The following is a 12,921-nucleotide window of genomic DNA, read 5'->3' as shown; positions in this document are numbered from 1 at the left end:
AGAGTTACTGATGATTTCACTTTTGGAAACCAATATTATTTTTCTCAGTTCTCTATTTGACCTCTACAGCTTTTAATATTGAACAGCCCTGCCTCAAAGAGAACTCATTCCTTGGCTCCTATAACACTGGTTAAATTTTCCTTCTATGTTAACAATTTTTCTCAGTTGCTGTTGCCCATTATCACCTCTATCTGAAATGCATTTTTTTCTTCACTTCTGTCTTGTAGAAACCCTACCTATCTTCAAAAGAAGGTTCTCATACTACCTTCTATATGAAGACTTTTCATATATTCAATAATATATTCATTACATTAATAATTTTTCCTTGCTGAAAGTACTTTATATTATTTTGCATATACCTTTATTTATTCTCCTGTATACATGTTGGATCTTGCTCTTTCCCTTACCAATAAAATAAGCCTCTAGAGGTCAGGGTCCTTTATTTTGCTATAACAACACCTGGCAATCATCATCAGGTTCTGAATATGTGCTTATTGAACTTAAATAAAACAAAATTCATTCTTCAGTCAATAAACAAGTATTAATTAAATTTGTACTATGTACCACATATTGGACTATATGCTGGGGCTAAAATATATATATAATAAATGAAAATCCATACACCTAAGGCACTTATATTTAAATGGGGAAGCAATCATATTACAATTATATAGCTTATATTACAGGTTATAGAGTAGTTGTGAAAGTCTTCAAAAGCTAAACATTAATAGCAATTTTCCTTATAATTGTCAAATAGTGAGTCAGATGTATAAACATTTTGACTTCCTACTTAATATAAGCATTAAAACAAATGAGATCCAACTAAAAATTTGATAGTCTTCTTTAGGTTACTGATATTTAGAGACATTGAAGTCAGCATTGAGGGCAAGTTGACAGTTTTCTTGAAAAATAAAAAGTTGTCTAAAGTCAAACTAACATGGCAACAAAAACGAGTTTTAGTCCAGTAAAGTATTCAGGAGGGAGTCTCAAATATAAAAAGATGAATAATAACTATCTCCACCTGGGAAAAATCTCTAAGTCCAGGAATAATCAACAGTAGTCTTTTATATTTTTCTAAAATTAATTGTTTTCAGCCTCTGGTCCAAAACATGGTTAATATAGTTAATAAACTCATTGTGTCTAGCTCATTATGACCAATGAGTAAATTTTCCTTAGGACAGCATTAAGTCTCCAAAATGCTATCTAAGTGAAGAATAGTCAGGGCAACACCAAAACTCACACAAAAGATTTGGGAGTTTTAGTTTTGTGGAGTTGTTTTTAATGAGATGAAGGGAAGCATCCACAGCAGATAAGATATTCACTCTTAGGATGCTCTGGATTAGTCTAATGAAAAGAAAAGTCAATACAGAATAAAACAGATAAATTTCTTGCATCTACACTCCTTGCTCTGAAAGAGTAAATCGCAAAGGTATGAGAAATTAAAAGCTAAGGTGTAGGGTGTCAGAATACCTTTTCAATGAAAACTGACATTTCTTAGTACTAACATCAATATTGAAAAAAAAAGGATGTGAGTAACTTACTTTTAAGAGCATTCTGGTACAAAAGCCATTAAAATTAAATCCAATATCCTCTTTGTATGGTAAAAATCATTGTAACAATGAAAATGACATGTGCTGTCATATCAGTTCCACTCCTAAAGGTAATTTTGTTTAATCTGGAATGTACTATAAATACAGTTTCTTTAGATGCCTGTGTGCTAAAGTGTCAAATAAAACATCAATTTTAAGAATGTTACAATAGAAGAAAACAAAAAACTTATTGATGGGACCCAGAAACAAACAGGGCATTTTAGATACTACTTTGATAATGTTTACACAAGCTTTTGGAAGCAAACTATAAATATCAAGTTCGTAATTTACCATTTTTTAAAATTTATCATAATTTACCAATTTTACCATTTTGTGTATCTGAATATTTAAGTTCATAAACAAAATGCAAGAAAAATTGTAAAATAAATTAAAGTAAGACTGGATTACAAAGGATTAAAAATAAATGTGTGACATAAGTTTTGCAAAATAGTGTCAGAAATGCTAAAAGTTCAGAAAAAGCTGAATCTGTCAAGGAAAACTGATGACAACAAAAAGTCTGTTGTTTTAAAATTTTTATCAGTAGAAAAAAGAGAATCAAAGAGAGAAAATTTTTGGGAAAGTTTTAACAGACAAGAGAAAAGGAATAGTTTATTTTTGCAATGGAAAAAGATTTTAAAAAATTAACTTTCCATTAATAGGGATAATTGATACCCAAGATATAATAAGGAAAAATTAAGAAAACTTAGTTGCCCTTGATGAATTCCAGTCACCTCACACAGATGAACTACATCAACAGGTCTTACAAGAAATGGTACATTTATTTAATGGCTGAGCCTCATCACAGTGATATCTGACAGATAATAGAAAACAAGTACTACCAGACTGCAGAAAGAGAAATGCTGTCCTGATTTTATTTTTATTTATTTAAAGTTATCAGCTACTGTCTGTGATAGCTCAAAGATCATGAAAAATATGAAAGATAATCCAAAAATAGAGAAAGGAATTGTCTTGATTTTCAAAAACAAAACAAAAAAATAGTCAAACTTTAGGCTAATGAGCTTGATTTTGCCAGGAAAATTCTAAAACAGACAATTTAAAAGATTATTGATGAAAGGTGGTTTCAAAGGTTATTACAAAGAGTCAGTGTGATTTCATCAAGAATAGGGAATGCCAAAATAACCCAATTTTTTTTTTCTAATAGGATTTCTAAAATAATAGGCAAAGGATATGAAAGATTTTAGTTTACCTAGGCTTTAGGTAAGCTTCTTCTGTGAAAGCTTAATTTATTCTTGTGGAGAAGACAGAGACATAGATTATGCTGAATGAATTCAGAACTGGTTAGACACAAAGACTATTTCCTAACAGTTCAATAACAACATGACAAAAGGTCACTAATGGAATAACCTACAGGGATTTGTTCTTGATCTTGTGCCATTTAATATTTTTATCAATAATCTTGAAAAAGGCATAGATGTCATCAAATCTGAAAATGACACAAAACTGGAAGGGATAGCTAGTATCCTGGATGATAGAATTAGGATATAAAAGGATCATAAGCTACAGTATTTAGACTGGATCTTATGAGATGAAATTCAATTGGGATAAATGTAAGTCTTGAACCTGTGAATAAAAAACCAACTTTACATATATAAGATGGGAGCTTCATGGAGAGACAGATGTTCTGAAAGAGAATTAGGAATTCTGATGTAATACAAGTTCAACATGGATCAGGAATGTCATACAGCAGCCAAAAGAGCTATTAACATCTTGGGATGAATTAAGAGAGGCAAGCTTAAGGAACAAGGTAACAGTTTCCCTGGTTTCTGTTCATTTTAGATTTCTCTAGGTACACCATGATTTAAAGACACTGATGTGCAGAAAATGCTCAGAGGAGGACACTGGTATCATGAGGCTCATTTGAAGGAACTGTGCATGTTTACATTAAGAAAGACTCAGATTTTATTATATGATAACTATTTTCAAGTATTTAAAGGACCGCCATACAGACTTATTCTGTTTGGCTCCAGAGAACAGAACCAAAAGGAAATAAGTTGACAATGAAAAAGAGTCAATTTAGACTTGATGTCAAGAAAAACTACCTAATAATTAAGAACTATACCAGAGTGGTTGGGCTCCCTTGTCTCAAGATGGGGGTGTCCTCCTCCCTGGGGATCTTCATGCAGAGATGGGAAACTATCTTATAATGTGGATCCCTTTTGATTATGAGTTTAACTAGAGGGTTGCTGAAGTCATTTCCAAATCTCAAACTTTGTGATTCTTTTTTTTTAAATTTTTTTATTTAAGGCAATGGGGTTAAGTGGCTTACCCGAGGCCACACAACTAGGTAATTATTAAGTGTCCGAGGCTGGATTTGAACTCAGGTCCTCCTGACTCCAGGGCCCGTGCTCTATTCACTGAGCCACCTAGCTGCCCCCCTGTGATTCTTAATAAAAATGTTATGAAAAGGAAATAAAAAAATTACTACAAATAATTCATATTTCAATGAGTAAATTACGAAGTAAAACTAAACTGTCTTTTTTCTTTAAAAGTTTTGACTTCTGTCTCTGAATAGTTCTTTTTCCCCCCATTTCCTTTACATTCCTATTTTCTACCATTCTGGTTTTGAGTCTTACTATATATATATATCATCATTACTGTTTTGACTAGTGTCTCTGTCTCCAATCTCTTCCACTTAAAAGATAGCTAACTCAATGCCAAACAACACCATGGAAAAATAAAAATCTAAAACTTCTCAGTCTCCTATTCTAGGTTTTTATTTTCCTACATTTTCTTTAATGAGTTCTACAACATAGCCATGCCAGGCTATTTACTACACCTAAATATTTCCCACTCTGTATTTTTGTTCATACCAAGTTCTGTGCTTAAAACGCTCTTTCTACCCATTTCTGTTTATGAAAATACTACCTCCATCTTTAAAGCCCAGTTAAAATATGCTATCTCTGGGGCTGGGAGGTGGAGTCAGGAGTACCTGAGTTCAAATCCAGCCTCAAATACTTAATAATTACCTAGCTGTGTGGCCTTGGACAAGCCACTTAACCCCAATTTCCTTGCAAAAGCTTAAAAAAAATGCTATCTCTTCCAAGAAGTCTTCTCCAAACTCCTCCAACCATATTATTTTGTCATAGCATCTGGGATAACATGCATTTTTGGTATCAATTGATAATTCCACTATACCCTATATCAAACTGGAATATTATTTCCTTATTATACTATGAAATATTTGAGGGTTAGGAGAATATCTTAATCCTATTTGCAATTCCCATGGCTCTAGTGCTGTGCCCTGTGTTTAGCGAAGGCTAGATTGAGGGTTTGTAGAACCTCTAGTTGATGATCTTTTATTACTCCATAATTCAATAAGCCCTCATTAAGTGCCTACTATGTGCCAAGTATTGTGCAAAGCACTGACGACATAAGTATAACAATATATAGACGATTAGATACCATTTTGGGTATTTAATGTTTTACCAGAGTGTACTTGTCCTATATATGCACGTTTTAAAAGAGCATATTTTTTTCAAATATCCAATAACTCAAACTTTTCAATAGGCCAGAGTTGGCTTTACACCTTCTCTGAAGTAGTCTAAATCAGTGAAACTACGTGCTGTGATATTTACATATGAAATTTCAACTATAATTCATTGTTTAAGCCAGCTACTTTTTTTTTAAGTTTTTGCAAGGCAATGGAGTTAAGTGGCTTGCCCGAGGCCACACAGCTAGGTAATTATTGTCTGAGGCCGGATTTGAACTCGGGTACTCCTGACTCCAAGGCCGGTGCTCTATCCACTGTGCCACCTAGCCGCCCTAAGTCAGTTACTTTTGTTGTAACTTTTCCATAGGAACTTCTACAGCACCCTAACTTAGTAATACTCTGAATTTGTAGACAAATTTTGTTCATGTGCAATTTAGAATCTGATTTCAAAAAACTGTGGTAAGTTCAAAATTGTGCGTTTTTAAAAATAACAATTAGCCAAGTCTCAGTGTTAAAATTTATTTAGAATACTCAATGCATTCTTACACTGACACTCTGTGGGTAACTGAAGTACAGCATCATAAAATGCCCAAGGCAGAAAAAATCCTAACTTGGGTCAAATTTTTTTTTTAAAGCACTATTGTACAAAAGGATTAAGGGAACAGAATGCCAAATTTATAGAATTCAATATGTAATCATGGTACCATGTACAATATGATGTTATGTAAATTTAATATATATATATATATATATATATATATATATCTGTAAAATTAGAAGAACTTCAGTTCATTCATCTATGATCCTGATTTTTGAATTACTGCTCAGGGGTTTAATTGCTGTAGGAGGAAACATTTTTGCCTTGGGCAACTAGCATAGGAAAAAAAGAAATAAATAAAACAAGGGTCACATAAGTCAAGAGTGAGATCAAATAAAAATACAAATATTTCATTGAACTAGTAATAAAGAACAAAAAATTGTGGCAGAGACAGAGATTAAAAGGATTTTGATGGATTTGTATCCCCTTTGTGACCTTTTCAGATGCTAAACACTAAGAGGATCATAGCAGGCCCTTAAAAAGTAGTCTTACTTCCAGACATTATATAAAGGGGAAAAACATCTGAGATTTAGAGGTTAAGTAAATTTTCTAAATGGATTCAAATTGCTACATAGAACAGGTAGGATTAGAACACATGACTTCAGATGCCAAATTCAACTCTTTTTCATTATATCTTTGAGTTATATTGTGCTTTGATAACTAGTAGAGCTGAAAGGACAAAGGAATTAAACTGAGAGGTAGATCTCCAAGAAAGGAAGGACCCTGACAAATCTCTACACATCTCTTCATATGACAAAATATTCTGATAAATATTTCTGAAAATTCATTTTGAATTCAGCTTTATTTTAAATTTCCTACTTCAACCCAGAATAACTTTTAATTCAAAAGCATATACTCCATTTAGACTTAAAACTTAACAGTAATAATTCTAATCTGAAGGAAAATCTGACATGAATTCAGCATTGCAAAGATTTTAAGAATACATTTCTTCATCAACTGTACAAAAATCGTATCCTATCTCTGTACCTTTGTGAAAGTCATAGACACTTTATGAAGAGAATACAGCTATTCCTAACTTTCCTAGCTTACTGAAGCACTATCCTGCTCATTGTTATCGCTCTCTCTTTGCTGAAATTCCCTTAAAGGCATATATGGATATAGTGGAATCTAAGGAATTGGTTTAATTCTATCTTTGTACTTCCTGTATTTATAGCCATGGACAAATCATTTAACATTTTGGTCTCAAATTCCTCACCTAAAAAAGTAGAGATAATACTACCAAGAGTATCTGCTCTGGAATTGCAATAAGATTATGTGCATATAGTTTTTTCTTTCAATTAAGCAACATTAGTTATTACATAATATGTTCCCTTGTACAAAGTAAGTTACTTTTTGTCTTTATAAAATAGCAAGTCAAGCTGCAATTAGTACAGCTCTTAACCATAAAAGGAGCTTAATAAATGGTCACTGACTCTCTGGATAGGACTATTTAGTCTTTGATTGAACAATACAATAAGATGGTATAATGGAAGAGATAACAGATTGGGTATCAGGGATACTGGATTCTAGTTCTGCCACTATTTTCTCATTTGGGTTGGCTTGGATAATTTCTATAGTCTCTTTCAGGCATTCTGTGTTCTTTGAGCACAAATACAAGGAAGTCTATGACATTATCCAGTAACAGAATACAATGATTTCACAAAGTTCTTTCTTACATAGGAAGAGGAAGCAGGATTTAGTGGATAGAAAGCTGGCCTCCTGAAGCGAAGAACTGGGTTCAGGATTTGTTTTTGACATGTACTGGCTATGTTTTTTATTGCAGAGAAGACTGATGACTTACACTGATAAAGGGAGCTACTCACCCACTTAGGAGGTCTCTGTATCAAAGAAATCATGGTTCTTGTACCTCTAATTCCTGTTTTATGTAAAAAAGGAACTCTATCTCCTTTTCCTTTTCAAACAAAATAAAGCAAGTTTCGTTTCTCTTATATCAAGACAATACTCAAATATTTTAAAACTTTCACTCTTCCCTAACTCTTTTTTCTACTTTTGTCAATCCTTATATAACACAGTACTATATCTTATTTTCTTACCCTTCTAATTATTTCCCCAAAGTATAAAATATTAAATTATTCCAATATCCTAATAGAATAATTTTGACACAATTACCATAATTAACATTTGCTAATTCTAATATACATGCTAAAATCATACTAATCTATTGTTTAAAATAAAGAATATTTTTAAAAAAGAAGACAATAACTAGAATCAAGGTCCTACTTTTTCACTAACTGATAAAAATGATTGTTAATCATTATCAAAGAAAAAGAAGAACAGAACCAAACAAAATATTAGTCACAATTTAGATCAAAAGAAACATAGGTTCATAAATTTTAGACCTAAAGGGCACCCTGGAGTCACTTCATTTGCAGAGGTAGTTGGGTACCACAGGGAAGAGTGCTGGGTCTGAAATCAGGAGGCTCTCAGTTCAAATGTGGCATCAGACATTCATTAGCTGTTTGACCTTAGAGAAGTACCTTAAATGATTTGCCTGTTTTCTCAACTGAGAAAAGGAGACAATACTTAGCACAGGGCCTTGCACGTAGTAAGAATTATATAAATGCTAGTTATTGTTATCATTATTACTACTGTTGATGATAAACCCTGAGCTCACAAATGCCCAAGGTCATAGTTTCTTTCACTATTAAATTTGAGATTTCATCACTTCTACAACTCCAGATATGGAAAGATCCTCTTCCAACATTAAGTAGACTTATCTATGACAATAAAGAAATTTTAGAGAATTGTATGAGGCATAAAAAGATAAAATGAGGTGCAAAGAATCACAAAGATAGGGGTGGCTAGGTAGTGCAGTGGAAAGAGCATTACCTGTGTGACCTTGGGCAAGTCACTTAATGCCATTGCCTTGAAAAAAACAAAAAAAAGTCATTAAGAGAGTATCATAAATGTAACTTGAATTCAGGTCTTCCTAAAATCAGGTCAAGCACACTATCCACTAAAACTATGTAGCTTTTTTTTGGCAAGGCAATGGGATTAAGTGACTTGCCCAAGGTCACACAGTTAAGTGTGACCATTTGTCTGAGGCCACATTTGAACTCAGGTCCTCCTGACTCCAGGGCTGGTGCTCTATCAATTGTGCCACCTAGATGCTCTGACTTTTTTTTTAAGGTTTTTACTAGGCAAATGGGGTTAAGTGGCTTGCCCAAGGCCACACAGCTAGGTAATTATTAAGTGTCTGAGGCCAGATTTGAACTCAGGTACTCCTGACTCCAGGGCCGGTGTTCTGTCTACTGCCCCACCTAACCATCCCTTCAACTTCTTTTCAATATTAATAATTAATATTATTATTTTAAATACATATAACCATATCTCTAAATTTATAAATCTACTCAGGCTGTTAAGTTCAGTATGAAAAAAAAAAAAAGAAAAATTTTAGGCTCAGATATCTGATTTTTCCCAGCATTGGTAGCACTTTCCCTGGCTGCGGTGGGAAAGTGGGAATATTAGTTGTTCACCACTGTCACTTCCATGCTCCTCCTTTGAATCTATATTTGAGCAATATTTATTATTTAATCAAAAACCTATTGGTGTTTGTCTACAACCCTTTAGCACACTTTTGGCTCTTTCTCAATGAATTCAGTGCCTGACTCGTGGTCTTCCTCCTGCTTCCAACCTAGTGTTGCCTGTGACTCCTTACTCTTTCTTAACCCTCCACACTCAGTTAATGGTCAAGTGGTGGATCACCTCCTTCTCTGACACTGCTACCCTCTGGGCTCAAGTCCTCATCCTCATGCCTGGACTACTGTTAATAGCCTGCTGGTGGGTCTGACTGCCTCAAGTCTTTTTTCCACTTTAACAAATACTTCACTTATATTTCTAAAGGATCTCTCTAAAACTCGGTTCTGACCATAAACTCCAATGACTTTCTATTCCCTCCAAAATCAAATATAAAGTCATCTGTTTGGCTTTCAAAGACCTTTACAGCATAGCCCCTTTCTACCTTTGCAGTCTTCTTACACTTTATTCAACCTTATGTATACATTTTATTCCAGTGTTATTGATAGACTCCTTGCATATGACATTCTATATCTCCAATCTCAAGTATTTTCATTGGCAGGTTCCTATGCCTGTAACTCTCTCTCTCTCCTCATCTCCCAGGTTCATTTAAGTTTCAGCTAAAATCCCACCTTTCATAAAAACTTTCCCAGTTCTAGTTACCATAGAGTACTCTCTCTCTGAGAGAATACCCTATTGATAATAGACTTATCCTCTATAAATAATTGGTTACTTGCTGTCTCCTTCATTACATTGTGAGCATGGGTCTGCTTTTGATTTCTTTTATTTTTTTTATTCCCCAGTAATAAGCACAAATGCCTAGCATACAGCAGGGGCTAAATAAATGCCAGATGACTTAACTTACCTGGAACCCATTTAATTTCCATTTCCATGTCATTGTCTTTGGACTTTTCTTTTTCTTGAATAAGCTGCAAAAGTTGCCTGTACTTGGTAATTTGCTCATCATCATCCTTTTGGCCCTTTTTAGATTTGACTTCTTCTGCCCCACTGATTCCATCATCATCTAATAAAGAAACAATTTAGTTTAGTACATACATTAAAAATGGTACCAACAAGAACCCCATGACTGGGGCTTGTAAGATAAAATGCATACTCACCATTAATCCAAATTTTAAAAATAAGTGTTTACTACTTCTCTCTCTCTGCAAAGTACAGAATCTTTCAACCAGCATTTGCAACCAGAAACTTAATAGGGTCAATCTACTTTGGCTTGGTAGCTATGATTAAATAATTAAGTATCATGAATAAATATGAATTAATTTTGTATTAGCTTTATATTATCAGGTCATAACATTTCATAATTTCTATCTTTTTAATAAATAAAAAATTGCAGCTACTGAATATAGATTGTGAAACAATATACTGGTTTATATCTTACAACCAAAATAACTCATATTTCTTTACTCCCAACTCTACAAAACTTTCTACCTATATTTTTAGTTTAGTTTTTGCAAGACAGTGGGGTTAAATGACTTTCCCAAGATCACACAGCTAGGTAATTATTATGTGTCTGAGATCAGATTTGAACTCAGCTACTCCTGACTCCAGGGCCAGTGCTCCATCCACTGTGCCACCTACCTGTCCCCTCTATCTGTATCTTTAAAACAAAATTTTAAAACTGATTTTTGAAAACTGATTTATGGTTACATCATAAATCAGAATTGAGTGTGCTCTATTGGAAGTACCCCTGAATTGCTACCCCCTCCAAGCAAAATAAAGAGTTTAGTCTAGATCTCATTCCTTTTGTGTTAACTGACATTCTTGGCATTCTGGTAAAGCCTATGGTATATATCCTTTTTCAGATTTTAAAAACCGTATAGAATAACAGGGAAATCAATTATGTGAATTAAAGCCACCCAAATATTTTAATAACAAACTACAGATCTCAGATTAAGAACCATGGGATTATATGATTTGTAAAGTTAAAAATTCTATAATTTTATATGATATTTACAAACACTTGATTATATTCAATGATGTTTCAGATGTTTGTGGTTGAAAAGTAGGTAGAAAATATAATATTGTATAACACCAATAGTAGCAGAGCTTACTTCTTCACATCCTAAGAAGGTAACCTTTTCATAAAAAATGGGTAAAATGCTTATATAATTTTTTATAGATTTAAAAAAAAAATGAACGAAAAATGGTCCAGGACATTCTTTCCATCCTATCATACTTTTACATTTCCATTCAAACAGCTGAAATTCATTTTTTTGCTGGTTGTGCTTAGTGCCACAATAATAATGTTGGATGGAATCCTGTCATGTATCCCATAACTAGATGGATAAAACATCAGGAACACATTAACAAAATGGCAATGTAGTTCTTTCTATTAAAAGCTCATTTCTGAAAACATAATTAGAAGCAAGATCCTTCCAGGTTGAAATTTTAGTGGCAAGTCTCTGATGGCCTACTTTAAATTGATTTTTTCCAGTAATAAAACTTTACTTTCTGAACCTCTGAAGTGTGGGGGTATCTCATATAAAGGTATGTTTTTCTCTAATACAAAGAGTTAAAACATGTGAGAAGAGTTCTATTTTTACAATCAAATAAGTTGAAAATGTACACCAACTTTATCTTCTAGATGCTCACTGACATTGAAGAAAGTTTTTAATTAACTTGATATTTAAGATAAAATGTTTCAGAAAATTTCATGTACTGCATACTTCTATGACACAGATCTCACTGAAATGGGCATTATTTTCACTAGTGTGTAATCACTTCATACTTTTCTATACTACACAATTTTCATCTAGAATTTTCCCATATGCTGGGGATTTTCCCTCTTGTTCTTTTAATTTTTCATGAATACCTGTAAAGGAGTCAAGTTGTTCATCTGTCACCCCTATATCTGAGTGCTGAACGTTCCAAATAATTTTTCTGGTGATGTATACTTTTTAGTAAACATTTTATATTATTCTTTTAAAGGTAATTATTCTTTAAAATATGCTGAATCAAAAATTGGAAATTGAAGAGATACTCATCATTTGGGAAATGGCTGAATAAGTTGTGGTATATGATCAGGATGGAATGCTACCAAGCTAAAAGAAATATGTAGCAGATGGCTTCAGAAGACATATATGAACTGATGCAAAGTGAAATGAGCAGAAGCAGGAAAACACTACACAGTAACGGCAATATCAATGACTTAGCTATTTTGATTAATACAATGATATACAATTAATACAATGATCCAAGACAATTCTGAAGGTCTTAGGATGAAAAATACTATACTGCTCAAAAGAAAGAGCTGATGAAATCTTAGATCAAAACATATATTTTCTTAAACTTATTTTTCTTGGTTTTTATGTTTTCTTTTGCAACACAGCTAATATGGTTATAGGTTTTACATGACTGCATATGTATAATTTATGGATATCTAACTTACCTACAAAAGAGACAAAGGAAGAATTTGGAACTCAAAATTAAAAAAAATATTAAAAATTGTTTTTAACATGTAATTGAAAGAAAAATGAAATAAAAAATTTTTCCAAAAACAAATGTTGCATCTTTAAACTCACCATGCATCTTTCTAATGTCTTGCAATCCTGATACTAATAAGACATGAAATTTCATTATTTGTATGATGTATTGTCAATAGAACATTGGTGTTTTAAAACAAAAACAATCTATCAGAAGAGCATCTTAGGATCATTAAAAATACTCTATAATTTTCCAAATGAAATCCAGCTAAGTAACTATATAAAATGACCAACTTAATATGT

General features: G+C 32.9%; 1 protein-coding gene across 2 annotated transcripts in view; it reads right to left on the bottom strand.

Moving 5' to 3' along the window:
- Positions 1-12,921, bottom strand: part of ESF1 (ESF1 nucleolar pre-rRNA processing protein homolog) — an 85,074-nt gene that overhangs the window by 39,724 nt on the left and 32,429 nt on the right. For both annotated transcript variants that reach the window (XM_074209422.1, XM_074209423.1), the window contains exon 9: positions 10,041-10,199. In XM_074209422.1, the coding sequence (XP_074065523.1) occupies positions 10,041-10,199 (159 nt within the window). The remainder of the gene's footprint in view (positions 1-10,040; positions 10,200-12,921) is intronic.

This window comes from Macrotis lagotis, chromosome 1 (assembly GCF_037893015.1).
Source record: "Macrotis lagotis isolate mMagLag1 chromosome 1, bilby.v1.9.chrom.fasta, whole genome shotgun sequence".
Classification (NCBI taxonomy): domain Eukaryota; kingdom Metazoa; phylum Chordata; class Mammalia; order Peramelemorphia; family Peramelidae; genus Macrotis; species Macrotis lagotis.
Note: the sequence above shows the minus strand (reverse complement) of the source record. Positions and strands in the feature narration are given on the sequence as shown.